This window comes from Molothrus ater, chromosome 13 (genome assembly GCF_012460135.2).
Source record: "Molothrus ater isolate BHLD 08-10-18 breed brown headed cowbird chromosome 13, BPBGC_Mater_1.1, whole genome shotgun sequence".
In the NCBI taxonomy this organism is placed as follows: domain Eukaryota; kingdom Metazoa; phylum Chordata; class Aves; order Passeriformes; family Icteridae; genus Molothrus; species Molothrus ater.
The window spans coordinates 4,158,277-4,182,929 of record NC_050490.2 but is presented as its reverse complement, the minus strand read 5'-3'; the positions used below and the strand labels follow the sequence as shown (position 1 = coordinate 4,182,929).

Sequence of the window (24,653 nt, the reverse complement as noted above, 5' to 3'; positions counted from 1 at the left end):
GCAGGAAGACATAGGTTATTTGTTGAAGGCAGATTATTGTAATTTGGCTCACACAAAATACACCCATGGCAGTAAGAACTAGCATATTTGTTAAAGCTAAATTCCCAAATCTCTGTATAATGAAACAGCAATCTGTGGTTATGAGCTTTTGGACAAATCTGATCCTGGACTGATGGCTTATAAGTCAAAGATCAGCTTGGGGCCAACACCTTCCTCTACCACAGTAAGTGCCAGGGGGGTATTTTCAAGAGGAACTTTTCCTCTCATCCTAACAGCACAACAGCTCCTGGTGACCTCTGCCTCAAGGATGTTTTGTGGATACTTCACTCACATCTATTACCAGGCAATAGGCCTTGTTAGTCAGAGAACTATTTTTAAGAAATCTGAATTATGAAAAAAAAATTTAGCACCTATTTGACCATGCTACCCTGCTTTCTTTTTTCTCTTTGGCTTTCTAGAAGGGAAATGTATTTTGGAGGACAGGAGATAACAGACCAATGGCACAGGTCTTGCCTGTCAGGGAATATTGTACAGGCACATCTGTGATGTGCAAAGAGATATCACACTAGTGATAACTCAAACCTGCCAATAAAGAAAAATACCACTTTGGGCCCTAGAAGCAATCATTTTACATCATTGTATTAAAGTAAAACCCTCCAAGGCAGCCATGAGCAATGCCAATGCTGATTGTGAAGCACAGCTGACTGCAGGTAGGCTCATGGGCTGGCTCTCCTTGCCTGCTCTGTACCACTGCACATGGCAGCTCCAACACATCTACATTTCATTTCACATCTTTTCCAATAAGAAGTCCTTAATAATTAACACAATAGAAATGGTTAGACCCAGATATCTGCATTAAAAAGATACCTCTCAGGTCTCAGAAAAACATATTAGCTTCACCAATCTTACCTTTCAGTTTTTTATATCTTGTAAACAGTCATGTAGGAGGTAACAACATTTGGTTCCTGTAAAGCACCACCCTTGTGAGAATGTGAAATCAAAGGAATAACAGCTCAGGCCTCACACATCTGGGTCAGGCAATAAATGTTTTATCTTAGTTTCAACAAGGAGGAGTCAGAAGTTCAGTGATTTACTCAAGGTCACACAGGAAGCCTGACAGTGCTATGAGTCTCAGCTGTCCTTCTCACTATCTTCCTACCAGATAAGCATTGAGAGATGCAGAGTTACAGCACTCAGAAAGAACTACCTATATAAAAGCCCATGAAATAACAATATCTGGTGAGATAGCTGCCAGCTAGGCACTCATACATTAGCAGTAAATCTAGTAAATCTTATTTCTTTAATGTGTTAGCTGAAGAATTTATAAGGCAAACACTGATGGCTAGGCAGAGCTTCTGAAAGGCTGGTAACGAGCACTTGGTGAAAATCTAAGACCTTGTATGGGAACAGAAAGGTCTATTGCCCTAGAATTTACACTTAAAATTACATGGCTCTGAAAATGGAGAACTTTTCAATTTTTTAGGAAACCTTTCCTAACTAGGAGTGATGATTTAATTTCCTCTGCATGCAGGTGAATCAAAGGATTTTGTTATTGTGAGTTTCCAAAAAATCGCTGGAACACATTAAAAGAACACAGCTTTTCTTTCAAAATGTCATTAAGCAGTGACCATAGTAAAGACTAAGATGTGTTGATTTTTCTTTCAGTCATTTTAGAGCTGCAACAAAAACATGCAATTAAACAGCAGGTACCAATGGCACAGATGGGTGTGGACAGAAGAAGAGCCTGTATCTTGGGAACCTTCCTTCTTACCCTCTGCCAGCAGCAGCCCTATCACTATGGGATGTGCTGCAGAGAGTGGCTGCTGTCACAGTTTGCCACTGGTGCCTGGGGTCAGCATTGCTCCAGCCCCTCTGCCCTGACATGGGTCAGCATTGCTCCAGCCCCTCCTACCCTGACAGTGGGTCAGCATTGCTCCAGCCCCTCTACCCTGACATGGGTCAGCATTGCTCCAGCCCCTCTACCCTGACATGGGTCAGCATTGCTCCAGCCCCTCTACCCTGACAGTGGGTCAGCATTGCTCCAGCCCCTCTACCCTGACAGGGTCAGCATTGCTCCAGCCCCTCTATCCTGACAGGGGTTAGCATTGCTCCAGCCCCTCCTGCCCTGACATGGGTCAGCATTGCTCCAGCCCCTCTACCCTGACATGGGTCAGCATTGCTCCAGCCCCTCTACCCTGACAGGGTCAGCATTGCTCCAGACCCTCTGCCCTGACATGGGTCAGCATTGCTCCAGCCCCTCTGCCCTGACATGGGTCAGCATTGCTCCAGCCCCTCTATCCTGACAGGGGTTAGCATTGCTCCAGCCCCTCTATCCTGACAGGGGTTAGCATTGCTCCAGCCCCTCTATCCTGACAGGGGTTAGCATTGCTCCAGCCCCTCCTATCCTGACAGTGGGTCAGCATTGCTCCAGCCCCTCCTATCCTGACATGGGTCAGCATTGCTCCAGCCCCTCCTACCCTGACAGTGGGTCAGCATTGCTCCAGCCCCTCCTATCCTGACAGTGGGTCAGCATTGCTCCAGCCCCTCTACCCTGACAGTGGGTCAGCATTGCTCCAGCCCCTCTATCCTGACAGGGGTCAGCATTGCTCCAGCCCCTCTATCCTGACAGGGGTTAGCATTGCTCCAGCCCCTCCTATCCTGACAGTGGGTCAGCATTGCTCCAGCCCCTCCTGCCCTGACAGTGGGTCAGCATTGCTCCAGCCCCTCTACCCTGACAGTGGGTCAGCATTGCTCCAGTGTAGGAGCGTCGGGGGTAGCACAGTCGGGACAGACAGAGACGAGAGATCTCTGCAGCCAGGTCAGGAACTTGGGGTTTATTGCAAAGGGCCTGGGTGTAGGGCCCTGCTGGGAGCTGCCAGCCACAGCTCAGAGCCTGAGAGAAGAGAGGGGTAGAGGGGATGAGAGGGTAAGAGCGCCAGAGAGGCAAGAGAGCAAAAGCGTATGAGAGTAAAAGGGGTAAGAGAGTAGAAGGGGTAAGAGGCAAGAGGGCGAAGTTCCCATTACAAACAATAAATCATCTTCTGTGTTCAATATTCTGATTCTCACTAACCAATCTAGTACAATATACAAACCCTATAGCATTTCCATACAGCCTATAAGAATAACTACATTCCCATACTGTGTTACATTTTAAACTCTAAAAACTCCTCTTTGGGCCCCTTCTGCCAAGCTGGCAGGGTCTTCTCTGACCCTTGGACCTGCCTGCAAGCAGAGGGTGTTGTTTCATCAAAAGGGGATCACCTTCAGCCGGCCACACCATTGTTTTCCCGTTGTTCAGTAACTAAGGGATCTCAAAGCTTGCTTTCATTTCAATCTCACTTATAGTTTCCATATTCTCAAAATCTTTTGCCAGGCAATCATATTTATAAGGCTTTCCTGTTTCATCTTCCCCAACACTCCAGCCCCTCTACCCTGACAGGGGGTTAGCATTTCTGCAGCCCCTCCTACCTTGACAATGGGTTAGCATTTCTGCAGCCCCTCCTACCTTGACAATGGGTGAGCATTTGTGCATTTCCTACCTTGACGGCGTAGTTGTTGAGGGGGTCCTTGGCGTAGGAGGCAGGGTAGTACACGGCATCGCCCGCCTCGCAGCAGGGCTTGTCGCTGGTGAGCCGGAAATCCGACCAGCTGTCCACGCCGAAGCGCAGCTGGTCCTTCTGCCCCGCCATGAACAGATCCTCGCACTTCAGCGCCAGCTTCTTCAGCGAGTCTGCGTGCAGGCTGCGGATCTTGCCCACCACCTCCTCCCTGTTCTCGATGCCCCGGTAGAGCGCCTGTCTCTGCGGCTTCTGCACGCCCTGGCCCTGCCTGGCCTGCGGGAGGCGCCGCCCGCTCAGGGACTCCATGCTGGTGGAGCAGCGCTCCTTGATGCTGCCGGTGGCCAGGCTGGAAACGCTGCTCGTGGCCGAGGTGGCCGCCCTCAGCTTCTCTGAGGGCCTGTCCAAGGAATCTCCTGACTCATTGTCCAGGACCTTGAGCTCCAGGCTGACCGAGGAGCAGGCGCTGCTCGCTTCCCAGTTGGTGTCAATGTCATAGGTGGGGTTGGCCATGATGCACAGGTTGTTCTCCAGAGCCTGCTTCTGGAGGTCTCGGGGAGTTGGCTCTGTGTTCGCTCTCAAAATTGTTTTCTTTGGCAGTGGAGGTGGTGTTGGCTGCAAGTTGTTCACTGTCTCCTGGTCTGCCAGCCCTCCAAAGGCGATGGCATCATCCAAAGCTCCCTTGGGTTGCCTGGGCTGTTTTGGAGGGATCATAGCTGCTCTGGACTGCCCTGTGGAATAAGATAATAGTGAGAGAAGATTAAAGTACTTCATATGTGCTGTTCCTGTGCTCCTGATTGCACTCTGAAAAGAAGTTTAGGGCAAAAAACTCCCAAAAACCTGACTAGGACCTGCCCCCCCCCCCCCCCAACATTTCAAAAACCCCTAGATACATATATGAAAAGATGAACTAATTAGAAAGTAAATGACCAAATCAGCATCATATATACCTAATTACATCCAGCCAGTCTTGATTTGACCTTGGCATTTATATTGAAATCAGCTTCAGTGCTAGCAGAGTTGCCATTTTACATCCAGCAGACCAAGGACAAGAACTGCAAGCAAAACCAAGCCCCTCCATTTGACACTTTGGCCAAGTCCAGTTTCAGCAATTACACCCAGTGTCCTATAATTTCTTCTGCAGTCAACTGACTGTAATATTATTTCTTATTTTCTATTCAAATGTGCTAAAACTAAGGTGGATAACAGTCCATGAAACAACTGGGAAATGCTATTACATGAAAATCCTATTTCAGAATGGAATCCAGAAACTGCCAGACACAAGTAACAGCTTAGATACTCTGGAGGTCACATCAGGCAGTCACGATTGCCCCAGCAGATTCACACAGAGAAATCAAGGAAGTCAAGCTAACTTTCACTCAAGTTGACACGTGTGTTGCCATCAAGAGCAGGATCATAATTTGCCAGAAGTAGTTTCTACCCTGCAATTAAAATTGTGCCCTCCCCATGACTGTAACTTCTCTAATCCATTTCCCTTCCTAACTTGCCACAGGTACCTTTGCTGGCAATGTTACATTCAGAGATAACCAGACCTGGCTTTACTCAAGAGATTCTAAATGGCAAGTTACAAACACACAGGCTGGGATTTTCTAGTTTCAGACATTTGTGTGGATCCAGGGAAGATAAACTTCCTGTCATGTGTTGTGGATGGCTTTTATCAAGGACATTTATGTTTCATAAGTGCCAGAGTCCTTGGAAATGCAGAATAATAAATGACAATAATATAATGGAGAATAAAAACTAATAAACACACAAATACAAAAGACCAGCTCATTGCTCTGGGACAATTAAACTGCTGTTACTCATATCAAGATGAGATCCTTCCAATCAACTGCTATTTTCAGAGAAATTATTTTATAAGCTTTCTACTTCTCCTGGGAGGTTCACTGACTGTCATGGTGAGGTAGGAAGCCAACTCTGACAGTTGAAAACAGCAGACCTGAAATGGATGTTCTGAATAACTGCAGCTGAGCATCTTTTCTAGTAAGGGAACAGACACTATAACTATTTGACTATTTATAATGTGCTGAATCATAAAATTATTTTGGCTGAAAAGTCCTTTAAGATCAGAGTCCAGCTGTTAACCTTACACTGCCAAGCCCACAAAATCCTTGTAAAGAGAGGACTAAACTGGAAGACTAGGGGGATCTAAGATTCAGATCTGAATTACATCACTTCAACCCATAATTAATAATTAATGAATTTGCAGTTTGCAAAAAGAAATATTGGCTTCCTTTGCATGCTAAGAGAGGTTGTTACAGTTTTTATGAACACTACAGAACCCGAAATCCACATGGCCAGGATGTACCAAACCCTGCAGTGCTGGGATAGAATGCTGAAATACGTCTCCTAATTTCAGAAAATCAGAGAGGATCATATTTCTATATGTATCCACAAACAAAACAGCCTCACACCCTGCTTTCTTAACAATTGTTCTCCTGTCAGTCACTCCAAGGAGACAGCATCCCAAATGAAAGTTCTATCCCCATCTTTTGTTTAAGCTCCAGAAAGCCTCAGAAGAGCCTTATGGGTTTAATGATAAGTCTGGCTATTCCGATGTTTAAAAAAACAAGTTTTGAGCAGGAAATTCTATCAGTTTTGTACATACCTGATATTCAGGGAAGACTGCAAATCATTGTAAAGGTTGCTGAAAGAAATGTAACTCTTGGAGGGCTGGGGGGACCCTCCTGCTCCTTTGTATTGCAGTGAGTGTTTGCTGTGCACAGCATCGAATGCTGCTGCCAGCTGGGCACTACAGGAGCTCTGTCCTGAAGTTCCTTTTGCAGAGGTGAAGTGTGGTATGAGTCCAAGTCAGAAGTAGAATTGATGTCTGTGTGCCAGACACACATCCAGATGCCTTTTGCTTAATCCTGAGACAAGTTCATTTCTACTTGATACCCAATTCTCTTACTCATGCAAACATGTGTCCCCTTCCGCAGCTGCTCAGTCTTACAAAATCTGTGACCTATGTACTTCTCCCCAGCAACACTCTGTGCTAAAGATCATTTGCCTGTTTTCTCCTCCTCAGCCTGCTCCTCACTCTGCTGGGACAGCCTGGCTGCTGGGTTTTACAGACACTGCTCAGGAGGCACTTTGCTAAGGGGCCTTGCTTTGGGACTTGCTAACCCAAGGATGCACAGCTGCTAGAGGGAAACAGGGCCAGATGCACATCCTGAGCAGCAGCAGCTCTCTCCAGGAAAGGTAAGATTTATAAGAGTGCTACTGCTCCATTCTCTTGTTTTCTGTCTGCTTTAATGACTCTGTCCTCCAAAAGTCACTCACACAGAGGTGAGAGTTGGGATTGCAACCAGGGCTGCTTTTGCACAGCTACTGGCACTGTGACATCCAAACAGAATTGGAGAAGGTTTTCATAACCAGAAGTTGTTTTTTCAGATGTCTGGAGGGGGTGGCAGGTTCCAGAGAACTGAATGTACAAGTCATTCTGTAGTTACTGTTTCAAGTAGTCTCAGCTGAGAAAAAATGAGTTTGTATAACATGCTATGTTACAGTGTGGTTTCTTCCCACAAGAACAAGTTTTCCATATTGAAATCTAACCATCTGTATTATCCAGTTGAAAAGTTTCCTGTCTGCACTGTTTCTATGCTGAGTTCCAGCACTGTACATTTCTTTCATAGCTCTTGGGCCAGTCTCCAGCTCAGTTTTCCCCAAGCATGGCAGGAAACTACAGGGCCAATTTTTATAAAATCATTGCCCAGCAAGAAAAAGATTCTCTTAAATGTTGTCCCTGTCAAAGGCACAAGAATGTCCTTTTGCATAGAAATACCAGCAAAGCATTAATTTCTTTTTCTTGCCTATCCTTTCCTTCTCCCCTTGCATGTTTAAACTCATCATTGCCTTACCTACTGCACAGACTCTCCAACACTGCAAGTTCAGCCTGAGCCACACTCTTGGGAGGCAAAATGAAAAGGAAGAATAGGGACAATATTAGGCTACCACTTTGAGAGATCTTTGAAGTGGATTCCAGACTGCTCAATGAAAGAAAAAAAATTAACTCTTTACAGACAGCAGATTTCTAGAGAGCTTTAAATAATTCTACAGTTCAATAAGATCTTCCATTATAGAATCTCACTACACTATTTAAATATTAATGCTTAAGTCTCCAGACACCATGCAGAGTTCTGAAACTCTGAAAGACATCTGAGAAAGATGTCTTCTGGGTAACTAATTTATCATCAGACTTTGCATTGCAGCCTATTTATGTTAGCTGCTGAAACTATCAAATCTGACATCACTCCTTAATAAACACTTATGCTGGCTGATAAAAATAACCAAACCATGAAACAAACCCACAACTGCATCAAGTACCTTCCAACCACAGCAAAAGCTACCAGCATGCTTCACAGCCCCAGCTCCAATAAATGCTGTGCATGTACACCACCATGCTATGAAACTGCCCTGTACAGATTTGCACTAAATCCTCCACTCTTTACACATGCAGTGTTCATTGAATAGTGAAAATCTTACCAGAATGATTAGAGATGTTAGAGAAAGGGAAGGTAACATTTGTTAAGTAACACTGGTGGTGCATGTGCAGTGTCTCAGCAGTAACCTGAGACTGGCACAGGTCTCCTGGGAGATGCAGTAAGAGAAGTCTCACTTTGTTTGCTTGGTGACTTGTCAGGTCTTGCTGCCCACCCTCCATTGCACCACCTTAGACATTACCTGTGCTAATTATGTACTACACAAAATGCACCAGACTGATGCTATAATCACTGTCTGTCACTGAACTGTCTGTTTTCATCAACAATGATCTCATTACTTTATTTACAGCCTGGCTAAAGCACTGTTTTCTGCCCTGGTCCAACTGACTGACTGAGGCAATGCCCCATGGCAGACACTGTGATTGGGATTTTTTTCCAGTGTCAGCAGTCACAAAGCCTAGAAACTCAGCCTCCTTTTTTCCCCATTTCTTTAGGTGTAAAGAAAAAACCAGCTGATAATGAAATAAGCTATTTTTTTTCAGTGGCAGAAATAACCTATTCTTTTTTTCAATGGCAGAAAAACTATCCTGAGTATACTGAGAATACCTTAATCTACTTACAGCCATGCAAATTCAATCAAGTCAATTTCCCCAACAAATTCAGACAAAGACAGAACAATTTAAAGATTTGTAAAGGAAAGGCTTTGTCTTCCTTATCATCAGTTACAGGGCTTACCTGAATTAACTTCTGTAACAATAAAAGAACCCCTTGCAAAAGAAACATCCAGGCCCTCCCTTACACATCTGAACATTTGTTTCTTCATCTTGATTCAAGTGGCAGCCTCTGGATTTTGTTAAATTGTTGATACCACAGGTCCCCCTATTGCAGTTCTGCTCACCACATGAGCAGCCCCACCATGATCAAGCCAGACTCTTACTTTGATAAGCTGAATGGATTCAGATTCTGAATTAGTCCCTATGAAGTGCTTGCCACAATACCAGCCATTTGCAAAGCTTTTCTTTAGAGCCTGTGCAATTTTTAAAACATTCTTCTTAAACTGTGGGCACCAGAGCCTGACTGTGACCATGGCAGTCAAGAACCTCTCTCCCCCTACTCAAGTTTCCTCTGATTTCCACAAGCCAGGAACACACCTTATCCTATCATCATAAAAGCCCAACTCTTTTATGTTGTACCTGACTCCTGGAGGACAATCCTCTGCTTTGTAAGGTTTGTGTCTTGGGAGGCCAAACCAAATATGTTTGAGGGCAGTACCTGACATAAACTATTACCTGACTGCAGGTGAAAATTCACCAAGGCTTGCAATTATTTCTGTTCATGACACTTCATGAGTGCTAAGGCATCATGACACGTCAGAATTGAAGATTAGCTATTTATCAGAGTAGAGCCATATTATCTGCTTTTTAATAAAAACTACAGAATATGTATCAGATCAGTTTAAAAGGTGAACCTTGTGCATAATGCTGCAAATTGAGATGCGCACGTGATGCATTTTACAAACTCCAAACTGTAGCAGGCAGCTCTAACTGCAGCTGAGGCAAGAGTCAAATGTGATGTAACTTCTCATTTTATCCTTTCTTCCAGTTTCACATACCAGTATTTGTTAATTCTATAAAAGATAAGGTTTTGCTGCCCAGGTGATGCAAGATGTGAAAACAAGTAGGGATTATTCTCTGTCCCTACCTAGAAGTCTCTCTGTTGCCATCTGAACTAGAAAGTGAGGTTGCCTGAATAAAGCAGGAAGCCTTTGAAGGGCAGCCAGGGAGCTCAGTGCCATTTAGGGAAGCATTTCTCCTAGCAGCAGGCAGCTCTCCCAGCCAGAGCCAGGCAAGCCCCAGAGATAACTTAACCCTTTCACACCAAAGGGAACTTTGGAGACAGCACAGCTCCAAGTGAACCCACAGTGAGGAGAAGGTTTTGAATAAATTGCTAAGGGGCTGAATTTTTTATGGTTTTAAAAAGAAACATTCAAACTTAGGAATAGCACTAATACAGGCCAGGATTGATGGAAGGGATCTCTTGGGACAGGCAGGCAGGGTCAGCTGGAGCAGGCTGTCCAGATCCTCTCCAGTTGGGCTGGAACTTGTGAATATCTCCACAGACAGAGATTCCAAAACTCCTCTGAGCAAGCTGTTCCAGTGTTGATGGTATTTTGCTGCACAGGATAAACATGGTACAGGCAGTTCTGATGCAGCCAGACCTCAACTGCCAGGATTCTGTCTGCAACGTCCCTGTCTTCTAAATACAGCAAATACAGATACAGATACATACCTCACTAAATTGAAAATAATTCATTAGATCTATGAGTAATTCAGCATAAAGATACAGATTTTAGTTCTCCTCCTTAGAGGAGAATTTCTTGGTAGATGTTAGCATCACACTTGGACAGGATATTTTTCCTCCTTATGCTTTATAAACAATACCTAATTAATGTTTTAATAGCAGAATGCACTAATAAGCTTACCACTAATTCACATTTAAGCAAAAAAATGCAACACTTTCACTGAATGTCTAAGGAATGTGTGCACCTGAGGGTTTAAAGTTCAGTCCTTGATCCCTGAAACCTGTGTGGACATGCCAAACTCTCTGTACTCATGAGCCATCTCAACACAATCACTTTACTCTTGGCCAAATGCTTAATGAGTTGCTGTGTACAGGATTGGGATGTTCAAAAAACTTGTATTGGGATATCCTGGAATGTAAATAAATTAGATATTTTGTTGTTCTAGAAAACCTGGCTCTAGGTATCCCTGAATTCACAGTACTGCAAATCAAAATGCTTTAGAAAATCAGGCTGATGATATTGATACTGTGCACTGGGAGATGCTGCTTTATCTTGCTCCCTTATCTTCCAGAGAAGCCCTGCATCCATGGATCTCTTAAGGAGTCAGGAATTCAGTAATCTTTGAGTAGCACCTTTAGGACAGTTGTATCTCATTGGGAAGGACCAAAACTGAACTCTCTGACCAGGATAAGAACAGTTTCAGCCAACAAGAAATGGGTACAAATATTTTAGCAGTTATTGATGCTCTAAAATAAAAAGCCCTATCTTTTGATGAAGTTTAGAAAAATACTGAATTTTATTTATTCCTTCTAAAGAAACTAGGTAACTTGCTCTGTATTTTAAACCTCTTTGACAAAAATTCCTCCAAAGAGATAAATCAATGTTGATTTTAAAAATCATCTGAGATATTCATCACTAAGGGCAATTAAAAGACTGTTTTAAATTACGGGAAAACAAACCTTTGAGTTTGTTGAATCTTCACTTTCTTGGCTATGACCTCTGAATGAGACTATATATCTTTGTTTTCTGTAAATCAATATTAAGCAGTTAAAAGCCACCCTTATGAAGATGTATGGAGCTGTTTAGACGAAAAGGCTCTACACACACTGAAAAGGTCTCCAAAATCAGATCCAGTTCCTGTCCACTCACCTAAGTTGCTGTAGGTAGCACTGCAGGTACTCAGATCAGGAGAATTTGGAGCTTCTTCCTTCTCCTCCTGGCCCAGGGCCCCGCGGGAGGCTGAGGCCGGGATGACGGAGGCGCTGCCCCCATTGTCCTGCTTCACAAACACCGCCCTGGGGACACGCGGGGACAGCTCCTCCAGGGCCGGCTCCTCGGGCACCTGACTGAAACAGACACAACAAGGTCACCTGCACAGCCAGCCTGGGCACACCTGCGGGGACGGGCTCAGCTGGGAAAGAAGGAAGTTCTTGCACCCTCCTTTTCTAAGAACAGTCATCTACAGTTTTTATTTTCCTTAGTGAGAAGGAACAACTCGTGATTGAAATAGTAACATGGTAGTTACTATTAACATGATTATAATAATATATAGCATATAAGAGTTCATGCCTTTGATATAAAAGCTACAATAAAATGTTTTACAGCTTGACTACATCAACATCCACGCTCATAAATATGCAGGCATGATTCTGGGTAAAGTGAGTGGCACTCAGGACAGCAGCAGAGTTTAGGGTGCTTTTTGCCAGTGCAAGCAATTGTGCCTCAAACAAATATAATAGGGTATAGGAAGTAGGATTAAGTCCCAATAAATGCATAAAACTTCAATGATACATTTTCATATCCTGGTAGGATTTTGGGAACTGACACTCTGGGAAGCAGACCTCATTTAGGCCAATAATCTCTTTCCCATATAAAATTCTCCACCATTAAAATCTATCTGCATTAGGCCAACTGCAGAAGGCACTGAAGACATTCCTCTGTGCCTGCTCTTAGCTATGAAGTTTTAATCACACTGTGATGACTTACAGCACAGAACTCTGAAAATTGTGCATTTACTTGGTTTCCATGGATATATTTATTGCAGTATAATTTAAAAATGATGCATTATATGCATGAAAAAAAGCCGAGACTTAATAAAACCCCACAATCATACTGAAAATATAACAGCAATTATCAATAATATGGCACAAAAACATGTCAGAGCAAAAAAATTTCCATGCCTTTATGTTCTCTCACTTGCAGGAACAAATACTCATTAGAGGCCAAATCTCAAGAGCATATGTGCTGTTTGCTAGCTCTCATTACTACAGCCTGATCAAATACAACAGAAAGAATTTGAACTACTTGTGACTTCCATTAGGGACAGGAGTAACACACTTCCATCAAAAAACAATCAGCACATCATGTATCTGTAGAGATACTTATTTTTTGTGATAAGGATTTTGAACTTTCACAAAGAGTTAACATAATAAATTAAAGGTATTTGTCTATGCCAAAGCCAACCCCCTGAAAATCCTGGGACACAATCTTGTAGCAATCCCCAGTAAAAGGTTCCAACATGCCAATGCTCTACATGACAAGACCCAGGACAGTGCAGTGAGCACATGCTGTTTCTGCTCAGACTCATGAATTTTAACTGCAGGCTGACACAAACCAAACTCATTAGAACTTGTTAGTAAAAGAGAAAAAATGGCATCAGTTCAAAAAGATGTAATCTTTAATCAGCGTACCAGTTTTTGTTCCATTTTAGTACCATGCATAGGAATGGTGTGAAGAACATTCCATGTGCCATAAATATATCCACATTAAAGAGTTAACCTCTGTAATTTCAGAGTAAAGCAGACATAAAATTAAAGCAGTAACAAGGCTCTCAGGATAATTGAACTGAAGGCTTGTAGTTGCTGTAAATAATATACATACCTGCATTCCTCAACAGGAATGTTTTCTTTAAGAAGAAATAGGTTCTAATAGCTTCACAGTTCTGTCATTGCCACAAACCAGGAATTATCACATCTCAAAGTAACTTTTTAGTATCACTTGGTGAGGTAAGAACATACTCATTCTCCAAACCAGACACATGCATGCACATACACTAAACCTAAGCTCAGAAGCATTTTGCCAAAGTAAACCAACAGCTAGAAAGGAAGAAAGAAAAAAAAATACCAACTCACCCACTGTACTCACTCACACAATTCCCCATTAAAGGAAATTCTTTCAGGGCCTTCTTGAGTCTTTTAATCATGTCTTGAAACTCTGGCGAGCCATTGATTCCACAGTGTTCTGGTGTGCTACAAGTTGTGCAAGCTGTGAGCAAGAGGGCTGAACTCTGCACAGAGTGATACACCTACTGCACCTTAGTGTTTACCTTCGGGGGCTGGGCCCTGCCAGCAGCCAGCACAGCAGCCCTGCCTCCTTAACTCCTGCCCTGCCTCCCTGCAGGGCCAGGGCACGGCTGCATCACTGCTCTGGAATGGGCTATGGCCTCACTCATCCCACTGCTCCGGGAAAAGCACAGCTCAGCTCTCATCGGGAGCTTCAGGAAGTGACACTAACCTATTGTTAAGAGTTAGAGAGTATCTCAAATCTGTACTCAGGGCCTCAAAAGAATACATTTTAAACCATAGCAATTAGAGGTCAGGTCATGAAATCCATGGGGAAATGCTTCCCAGTATCTTAACGCTGAGAACAGAGAGATCAAGCTTGTGTACACAGTGCAAATGTCAGCCCTTCAGTGGTGCTGGCAGGACACAGGAGGAGTAAAAAGGGAACCATCCTCACTCAGGGAGCTCCAAGAACCACATCCCCAGCTGCTTCATGAACTAAACAGTTAAAATGGCTGGTTTTTCGAGGAAAGAGGAGCAGCTGACAAACAGGCAGTTCTCTCAGATTAGAACCATTAAAACCTGATTTTGTGTAACTTTCTATCTGCTTACTGGTAACAAGTCATACTTACAGCTATCTCCTTATTTGGGATATTTATAGATATTTTGCCAGGATGGATTCTTTGATGCCTTGCATAAGAGCACATATTTAGCATCTAGCACAGTGGGCGCAGCCTCCTCTGTCCAAGTTTTTTTCTCTTCCCTTTTTTATTTCAAAAACAAACTTCATAGAAATTAATTATCTTAGAGAACTCTGCTCCTCGGGCACAAGTGGCTGAAGCTAAACAACTACTCAGTTAGTGGAGGAAGCAGCCCTCTGCATGCAGAGAATGTGTCTGTTTTCCTAAGTAGCTGAGATTATGTGAAGCAAAAAAACTTGCCATAAAAATGACTGTCCATCAGACAACACCCCACTGAATTCATATACTTGTCATTCACGTGTGCACAGGCTCAAAACTGTCTTAAAAGTGTTATTTTTCTGCAGGGACAAATGCCTCTCTTTCCTTCAGGCTCTCCTCCTGCATGGTTTTTGGATGATAGCCAGAAGATGATGTGGTCTAACTCGCCTCAGTCTTTTAGGAACAGCAGGATGCAGAAAGCTGCCTGTGTAGGGTGCTAATTTTGGTGAGGACACTGGAATCACAGCTCTTGTGTGACCTGTGTTCTCCTCTATTCAGAGCACGCCTGCTCAATTAGGGAGATTAATAAACAGCAATGAGTACGAGGGAGATAAAGTGGAAGGCTCATAAGAAGTGATTGTGAGAGTGTATCCTGAAATAGGGTCAGATCCAGAGGTAAAGGTGAGGGAACACAGTTCTGTGCAAGACAGCACATAAATCCCAGTGGCAGGAATAAGTGACAGAGACAGAGAAAAGCAGATGTGGCCTTGGGGCCAGCACAGACTCTGATCTCCTCCCCGAGTGGACATCAACACAGCAGCCATCAATGGCAGCTGCACAGCTGGAGATGACAAGGAAGAGGACTTTGCTTTGCACACACACAAACCCAACTGTGTAATTTGTAGCTATATTAGTTTCAAAGAGAACGCCTTGAGATGCCCTCAGGCCCTGCACGTTTAAGCTAATAAAGCAAACATAAAGCCTAAACTGACTGAATAATGCTTGAGGAAAAATGCAGAGGTGAATGGCTGGAGGGAGGTCAGAGGCCACCTTGCCCAGGAACTTCTCCTCAGAACACTGCCCACTCCACTCCTGCAGAGCCCTGGGCAGAGACAGGCAGTGCCCAGGTCTCAGTCACAGGGCACTGTGCATACAGAAAACATTCCAACATTCCAGTGGCTCCTGCAGCTCAGTCCCACCTCACCACCACCAACTGCCACTGAAGAGGAAAGTGAAACAAACTTCTCAAATGACAACCTGAAACTACTAAGCCATGAAGTTCATTCCTAATTCTGATTATTGAGAAGCTGGCTTAGTCCTGAAGCTTGAGAATTTTTTTTTTTAGATCTCGTATAATGCGATGTTTGCACGGATAAAGGGAGTACACTTGATAATCCAGTAAAGACATTCTGTTAAGCTCTTTAGTGTCACTGAAACTTAATGGTAATGACTTTCACAGATTAACTGTGCATTATAAAGAAGATATTTTTCTTTATCCATTTTAGGTTCTCAGTCTTTCCATTTTACAGACTGTATTAGAGGAGTTAAGAACAATAATACATGATTTACCATTTCCTAATCTAAATTTATAAAATAATCAAAGGTAAAGTCCCTTCTACTTGGATCTTTAACAGTTCTTGGTGTTTACAAGTTCTCGCATAAAACCAAACTTATGACGTTACCAAACTTATTGCTTAATGCACATGCAGAATTTCCAATTCTGTTAGAATTGGAAAATGTTCTAAAGGAAAACCTCATAAGTTTTTAATAGATGAAATGGTAGAAGAAAGCTAGTTAATACTTTTAAAAGCACTGCTAAGCACTGCTGAGTAAGGTAGATAAAGCTTGCTGACACCAAGATAAGAAAAGCCCTAACATGGATTTGACAAGAAGGAAGAGATGATCCACCTTAAATTTTCAGGAGAATTTCTCCATTTCAGTAGACTTGCTCAAGCAAGGAATTTCTTTTCATCTAGAACATCCTTGAAAATGCTCATCAATTTACTTGGGCTGTACCTAAACAGTTCTGGGTTCATGTGAGACCCTCACCCTAAGAGTTATACCAGAAGCCCTCCAAACAGGGAAGGACTTTGTTTTAAACAGAGCCCTACTGTGATTTCACAGATTTTCTTATCTTCCCAAGCAGTTTCTGAAGCAGCTGTGGAATCTGCAGGACTGGATCAGACACAATGTGAAAGTGGAATGTGGCAGTGGTGGTTATTCCTGCCTGTCTCTGGATGAAATCCTGATCTTAATGTATGGCTACATTGTTGTAGAACAGTGATTCCCATTGTTTCCAGTGAGTGATCTGTCACAACACTCATATTCCTCTATACAGAGCTCAGATCTATCAGTTATGAGATCAAATCCCTTTGCAATAACTAACACAATCTTAGATTGGTGATCACAAATTTAGCTATGAAGAAATGCTTCCTTATCTGAACCAGAACAAAATCAATATACAGACCTCACTACCTGAAGGAAGTATTTCAGGAAAAACAGAGTTTTATCTTCACTTCATCCAAGGCTGGCCCAAAGATCCCATAAAGGAAAGTTATGGCTGACTAGCAGCTGTGAAAGGAAACTCCTGAGTTTAGCCTGTAACTGAAATGGAGATGGCTGTGCCCAGCTCAGATTAGTTCAGCTCTGATGTGCTTTATGAAGACAGCCAAGGCAGCAGCAGCACTGGGCTGCACTTTGCTTTGAGGAAATGTCTCAATCTAACAAGTTGCTGCTGGGTATGAGCAGTGATGTCTCAATGAGGAGAGAAGCCTTTACCTTGTGAAACTCCAATAGGAACACTCTGATCCATAAGATAACAAAGCCTTTGAAGGGTCTTTCTATTCAGCCTGTGATGAGTGGATTGCAGCTGTGCTGTCCCACCTTCATCAATTACAGTGACTCAGGCCAGAAATACCATGGTCTCTTTTGGTCAGTTTTAGGTTTTGCACCTGAGAACAACTGCTGGCTCATGAACTAAAGGTGTTCTCACATTTTAACTAATGATAAAAATGACATGACTGCTGATTTTTAGCAAAAATTATCTATCTACAAATTCCAGTAAATTTAATATATCATTATTTGCCAGCTCCTTTTGAACTAGCATATTTGCATCCTGCCATCAAACAGAAACAACCACACTGACAAATCAAAACCAAGTTCCTCTGTATGAGAGATCATTTTCAGGTTTCTGAAAAACTGATAGAGTTTTGCAAGTGCTGTTCAAAGGGAAAACTGACCTTTCTAGTGATAACTTGAAATACCTTCAGCTGTTTTGTAGTTGTGTTATCAATCTTTAGCAGCTCTGTAATCCATTGCAAAGTAAGGAAATACTGGATCTTCATTAAATTTGCTTTTGAGACCCCCCCAGTAATCTGACATTTTTAAAGCTTATCTTATTTTCCAGGGCATCAGTTTGTTTTTTCAGAGAGCTTGCTGTTCTTGGCGTTCTGAGTTAGGGAAGTGTCCTGTTCACTGATGGCTATCTTCAGGTCATCCATTCTCCTCTAAGCCTCTGCAGGCTTAACTGAACATTCTAAACATCTTTTTCATGCACATATTTTAGCCTGAATTACAGCTAACCTTGTACTAATACCTGGAGGGTTAACACAAAACAAGCAAAGCTTCTCATGGGTTATGCCTCCTGTTTGAGCAAAAATGGCATTTAGAATTCCTGATTCTCACCCACCAGGATATTGAAAACGAAAGCCAAACCCCTTAAACAACAATAAAACCCTTCATTATGTGGCATTATAAGGCTTTACTTGGTCTCATTAACAACATTAAAAAGTATTAAAAAACCCTAAATAACTCAAGGCATCAAGAATATAAGAACTGAAGCATAAAGCTACCCAATGCCCAGTGCTCCCACAACTCAGCACCTCAGTGTACTTTCTTTGAAATTTGTAGAAACCACGGAACAATGTTGTCAGAAAGAAGAAAATCCAATTCTAACATTTGGGAAATTCCAGTTTTCACTGGGGAAAATTCTGAGATATGATTTTGACCAACATCCTTGTGACTTGAAGAAAACTGAAGAGTAAACATGCTTTTTGGAATGAGTGAATGAGAGATCAGTGACCCACCACCTCCAAAAGGAAGGGCAGAAGGAGAACAGGACACATCCCAACAGCACCATCTCCAGGGCAGTGCAAGGATCCCTGGCAGGCTGCTCCTCTCACCACCCACAGAGGCAGCTGCTGTGCCTGAGCAGTGACTGCCAAGCTCTTTCTCTCCTGGACCTCTGCCCTGGTTCACCAAAGCACAGGAGCAGGGCACTGAGAGCTGGGAGCAAGGCAAGCTCCTGATGGCACTGGAACCAAAATCAACCTCACTTTCCCTAGCTTGCCCCAGAGACAGGAGAGGGAAACCAGATTCCTGTAAAGGAACAAACTCCTGCAATCCTTTAACTTGCCCTCTAAAGGCAGCTACTTCTCACCAATTCATTTAGGGCAAATCTAGAGACTGCACTATTCTGGCACTTGTCTTGTATGGAGGAAGAAAACAAGTCATTTTCCTTTAGGACAAGGGGCAGTCAGTCTATGGTAAGCTCTGACTATGCTCACACAGAGATTTCTATTAGGTTAAAACTGTTTTTAGCTAAAAAACATTGCAGTTTTCTTGTACAGAATATGGAGAAAGAAAACCAAAATCACTGCCATGATACATTTTCTGGGGCTCACACTTCACAAAATTTTTGATTTCCTCCCATTAGGTTGTTGTTATAATGAAATAAATAATTCAAGTTTGAGGCTACTTTGGAATTGGTTTGTGTAATAACACTGGAGGACAAATTCTAACAGATCCACAGCTGTGGTCCAGCACTCAGGGAATTCTACTCTGCCCACATGACTGACTGCAACTGATGTGACCAGCTCTTGCTGGATCTAATACTGTGCCAGGGGACAAAGTACAGTCACTGCTAAGGCCTTGCAAGACAGACATAACACTATTTTGTAGGTACCCTAATTCTGTTACTACCTTTTTACAAGGTTTATTTTGAGAGTGCTGCCGTGATGCTGCAGTGTGGTTAATTAGCATCTGTTGAATTCTTGGGCATGTGAGGTAAGGTTAGCACAACATCTTCCATGAGTCACAGATCTTTGCATTTCTATTGTACTTCTCAATAGTTGCCTCCTATTTCTGCTGAGAAATTCTCAAGTTTCCCATAACACAGAAACACTTTCTTAAAGCAGAAATTCAAGAGAATGGATCTGATCCAACTGAACATGACTATTGTGACACATGAGTGAGCCTGCAAGACAAACTCTAAATATCAGGTACTGCTTCTAGTAAATGCTTTACATCTTTTCTGCTATCTAACATAGCAGAAAGATTTTAAAATACTCTCTAAGTTACCTAAAATAAATATACTTTGAAAAAATGGTGTTAATGTAATAAAATTCCTTAGTGTCTCCCTTTTCAGCAGCATATACAGGACAGCTCTCAACAGAGTAAGTGACTAAAACAGCTGAGTGGTACCTGGGGATTTTCTTGGGAGCCTGAGGTGGTGAGGAATGGCTGGCTGCGTTTTGTTCCGAGCTCTCTGGAGGCTTTTCCTGTGTTTCCCCCTTGTCCTTGGCCAGTGCCTCTGCGATGGCAGAGTCCAGCCCAGGCTGGGCTGGGAGCTCAGCCCGGGGCTCGGTCTGTGCAGGGTCACACCTGTACATGAACACGATCGAGGGCTTCTCGCTCGACTCCGACTTGGCCTCGCTGAACCAGTGGTGCCGCTGCACTGGGGGCGGGGGGAGCATGTGGATCACAGTTCCATCCAGACCCACCAGCTTCCCCTTCTCCCTGTCCTTCTCCCTCTCCTCCTCATCGTCAGCTTTCCTGCGGCGGAAGAAGCTCTTGAACGATATCCAGCGCTTGGGTTTGGCATCGGGGCGCCGCCCCTCCGAGTGCAGGATGGACTCGGCTTCTGTGGACCTGGTGGGGCTGTTGGGCTTGGCCCAGTTGCTGAAATGCCTCTGCAGCAAGTTACTGGCATGGTAGGGAGAGGAGGTGGAGCGTGGAGGGGGGAATGGTGGGGCCTGCTCTGCCTGGGGACTGGTGGCGCCCGGGGTGGCTCGCGCTGCCTTTGGAGAGGGAGTGGCAGCTGGCTGTGACAGAGGATCCTTCTGCATTTTAATGGCAGTGCTTTCCATCTTGGAGGACTCCACTTCAGGCTGCGATGTAAACAGAGATTTGGGTCGTACCAGGGTGTTTTTACTAGCATCTCCCTCAGGGGGTAAGGAATACAGTTCTTCTACGCTGCAGGACTTGGGAGCAGACTGAGGTGTTTCTGGAGGAGATTGTGGAGGCTGGATAGAAGCCACAATCTGTGAGAGCACCGTGCTCGCGTTCTCTCTGCCACCCCCGCTGCCGACAGAACCGTCTGGGGTCACATCTGCCTTTGCTGCAGGCTCTTGCATTGCCTTTTGAACTCTGGGGGGGGAGCTGTGGTCAGCACTGTGACTTCTCTGTGGGGATATCTGGCTTTTACTGAGGCAGCTGTTGAACTCTTGGACCTTCTGAGCCACAGAGCCCAGCCTGCACTCAGAGCTACTGGCTGCCCCCTTTGCTTGGGGCAACTCAGTGGATTTGCTGCCTATGGCTTCGGTGCCTTTACTTTCAGTTTCTATTTCTTCATAGGTATGGCTTATCACACTTGTAGTTTTATCTTTGACAGACAGCTCCCCAGTTGTCCCTAGAAAACTTTTATAGATTGCCAAGTTATCATAGGCATTTGGATTGATTACAATGGGAACTTTAATAGCATTTTTGGAACTCCTAGCGTAAGTGGGCTCATCATGAATGATAATAGGGAAAGGTGGCATGCCAGCATTGTTGTAACTGTTGAATTTTATCTCAGACAAATTGGGAGACTTCACTGGGATGGTTTTTGAAGAAATGTTTGTAGCTGTAGGTGAAGTAGGAGCTGACTTGTGGCTTGTCTTCCTGGGAGGAACGGAAGGTCCTGAGCTGTTTCCAATCAGTTCCACCTTAGGTATCTTCTGTCTTGGACTAGTGCTGGAAGTCCACACTTCCTGGTATCTGATCGCGCTGGATTTTTTCAGATTGGCGTGTACACGTACAGGTGATGCTGCAGAGGATGCAATAGGTGTGCCTGGGGTTACTGGTGAGCTTGGGTTAGATGATGCCTTTTTGGTTTCTGAGGTTTCAGTCTGGTTCTCTTTACATTCACTGGTCATGGCAGCTGATACATCCACTACTGTGTATGGCTTGCACACTGGCTGTTCCATGTTCACCACTCTGTAAGGTTTAGCTTGTTCCTCCACAGGCACCAAATTAATAGTCACGGCTTGACCAGCAACATCTGAAGAACTTTTATTCTCCTGCATATCAGTCTGCACAGCAATTTTGCCATCTTTCTCCTCCAGGCGAAGTGCAAGGACTGCCTTGTGAGTTTCCTGACTTTTCAGAGCATTTCTGGGTGCTTTTGGCACGTCCTTCACTTGTTGATTGTCACAAAGACTTTCATATTCTGGTTCAATCACTTTGAGATCCTGAGGAGTGCTAGGAGATAACCCTCCATTACAGAGCTTCTGGGAAGAACTGCTGGTTGTCCCAGAACGAGACTCTTCTGTCAAAGAAGAATCAGGAGATGTAGAATCAGAAGATACCATGCTCTGCATGCTCTCTTGCCCATAAAGAATCACAGTCTCTTCCCCGTAACCATTTAAAATTTCATCATAACTGTCGTCATAATCCACGGCACAGATCCGCTGCAGAGACTTGTTCCGAAGGGGCACAGTATTCCATTTTTTGTCAACACAGAACGGAACAGGAGACAGGGTGTTAGCTCTGAAATTAGCAAAGCGAGGCTGGCCCCTCATGCGGATTTCCATTGCTAACAACTCTTCATCACTTTCATCCCAGCTCTCGTGCTCTTCCTGCATGCTGCCAAAAAACGTGTCATCCTCACTCTCATCTCCACTAGACAACTCTGGATAACAGAAACGTCCACCTTCATTACTTATGACTTCAGTGCTTCCACTCAGAATAACATGCTTACTCTGTGAGTCCTTCATTCCACCCACCATGCAGCTTGGAGGGATCTTCCTTTCTAAGGATTTTTTGTAACAATTATTTATCCTTCCCAAGAAGGTTTCTCTCGCGTTTGTTTCATTTCCAGTGAGCTGAGGTGTGGTATCCAAACCCGCAATCTCCTTCAGAACTTCTGTCAGCCCATTATTATTGTTATTGGGTACCTTCCCCACGCCCTCGCTGCTGCCATACGGCCTGGGAACATGGCTGTAACCTTCGATCTCCTCCTCATTGTTATTGTTCAGTGGTTTCTTGCTCAGCACCGCCTTGTTGCGGTTCCACCCCCCGGGCAGGGCTTTGTTCTCGCACTGCTCCAGCGTGGCCAGCTCCCCGCAGAGCCCCTCTGCCACCATCATGGTGGGTTTCACTGCTATCGTCGGCTTCTTGGCCACAGGCGGGCGGAAGCTGCCGCTGCCCCTCCCCGGGCGCTGGCCGCTGCTCTGGCTCGCATTGGCTTTCAGGTTGGCATGGGAGAGCGGCTTCTTCTCTGACACCGGGGGTAACTGGTGCAAGCTCTTGGGCTTGAAGCAGTTCTTACATTCACCGGGTTTCCAGACGTGCTCAGTGAAAGTGTTGCAAGCAGACATTTTCCCAGAGCCCTGTGCCTGAAGCCCTGCTGCTCAGTGCATGGCAGGAGTCTCCTCCATGGGCTCTGCTCCGCTCACCCGGCACCGACACTTCCCGGAGCAGTGATCATGCTGCAAGAACACCAAACACAGAGAGGATGAGAATGGGGGAAAATCTGCTTGACCATTACATTTTTCACACTAGGGATAATGTAGAAGGGGCAAGTAGCCTTTTGCTGACGTCTTCATTTACAAAACTATATAATTGAAATGCAAAACCAAATTGCAACTATCATTCTTCTCATACATAAAGAATTAAAACTTTGCCAGTTAAGTCCTATGTTACCTAAAGCAGAGGGAGGGAAAAATGGCAATGACTGAGAATTTAGAGTAATTCTCTTGACTAGTTCAGGACCATTGACCTTTAATTTTGTCCAATAAAACAAATGCAGGAAGAGGATATAAACCCAAAGATTACTACACATTACCCTTTCACCATAACTACTCAGACATGAGAGAGAAGAGTGAGAGTCTGTTTACTCTCCTAAATGCAATTGAGATAATTTGTTCTAGCTTTGAATGTGAACAAGCTCAGCTTAAGTGAGTAAATGTGTTCAAGCAATCCCAAACTCTGCCATTTTAGCACTTTTTTCATCAGAGTCAAGTGATAACTGGAGAGGTATTTTGGCTGAACAGATAGGCTGTTTTGATGTCCTGCAAAAGTCAGATAACAATACAGTGGAAATCTTTCTAGAAAGTCAGTGTTTTTTCTCCTTTTGCTTACCACAATGGCAATAAACCATTCTGGTATCCTCAAAACAAAGCTAAGGATTTTGAGTCCCTGATTTGTTTCACATGTAGCTTTTCTACCTAACCCCTCCAGAAATAACAACTGAAGAAGAACTGAAAATCTCTTTCAAAGTGAATCTTTTTATTTCCTGAAACAATCAGCCTTAAGTAAAAATCAAACACGAATCTGCTGTGCTTTATAGTCATCAGAGTATCCAGGATTTGAGAGTTTCATGAATTAATGCCTGAAGATTTTAAGCCTCCTGAGCCAAATCCGCAAGTCTGTTCTCTTCGTCACTGTTGCATAACTCAAATTATCGGAGACATTTCACTGAGGGGAAAGGATCTCTGTGTCCACTGCTACTTCTGTAAGCACAGGCACTGGGAATCAATAATGCTCTATCCTTACAGGCCTTGTGGTGCAGATATCCCTGCTGCTCCCCCAGGTACACCCAGAGGGCAGGGCCACCCCCCTGCAGGTCCAGCTGCAGCCCCCACAGAGCTGGGCTGGGAGCAGCACCAGGGAGGCTGTGCTGGAGCTCTCAGGCACCACTGCCTTTCATCAGCGTGGCCAACACAGGATCATGAGGAGAGCTGACACCAGGAGGGGTTTGTCAGTCTCCTCACGTCCTGCTCTGTGTTTTGGCAACGGCTGGCCTGTGCTGGCAAAGCAACAGAGCCATCCTGATCCAACAGCAGATGGGGCTGAAGCCTAACTCTATTAGTGCCTGCAGACACAGCCGTGCTACCAGGGCTATCACATTTCATATGCTGACTAAATATGTTTCCAGACAAAGCTTTTTGCCAAAAAGCCACTGCCAAAAGCTTTCTCTGTATGACCTAAGAGATAGAAACTCTGCCAGACTGAGATCTGCCCAAACTTTCAGACTTTATCTTACATATACAGAGTAAAATGCCTTTGTATGTTCCTTGATCTCTCTCAAGTTTTGTTGCTTCAACACTTTG

General features: G+C 44.1%; 1 protein-coding gene across 7 annotated transcripts in view; it reads right to left on the bottom strand.

The window, feature by feature from the left end:
- The window catches only part of PEAK1 (pseudopodium enriched atypical kinase 1), a 111,124-nt gene that overhangs the window by 14,299 nt on the left and 72,172 nt on the right, over window positions 1-24,653 (bottom strand). For 6 of the 7 annotated variants that reach the window (XM_054516207.1, XM_054516208.1, XM_054516209.1 and 3 more), the window contains 4 exons: window positions 19,765-23,030; window positions 13,454-13,570; window positions 11,472-11,668; window positions 3,540-4,288 (listed from right to left, as the gene is read on the bottom strand). In XM_054516207.1, the coding sequence (XP_054372182.1) occupies window positions 3,540-4,288; window positions 11,472-11,668; window positions 13,454-13,570; window positions 19,765-22,919 (4,218 nt within the window). In that variant the 5' untranslated portion in view covers window positions 22,920-23,030. The remainder of the gene's footprint in view (window positions 1-3,539; window positions 4,289-11,471; window positions 11,669-13,453; window positions 13,571-19,764; window positions 23,031-24,653) is intronic. The other variant, XM_036389339.2, reaches the window with a different exon arrangement.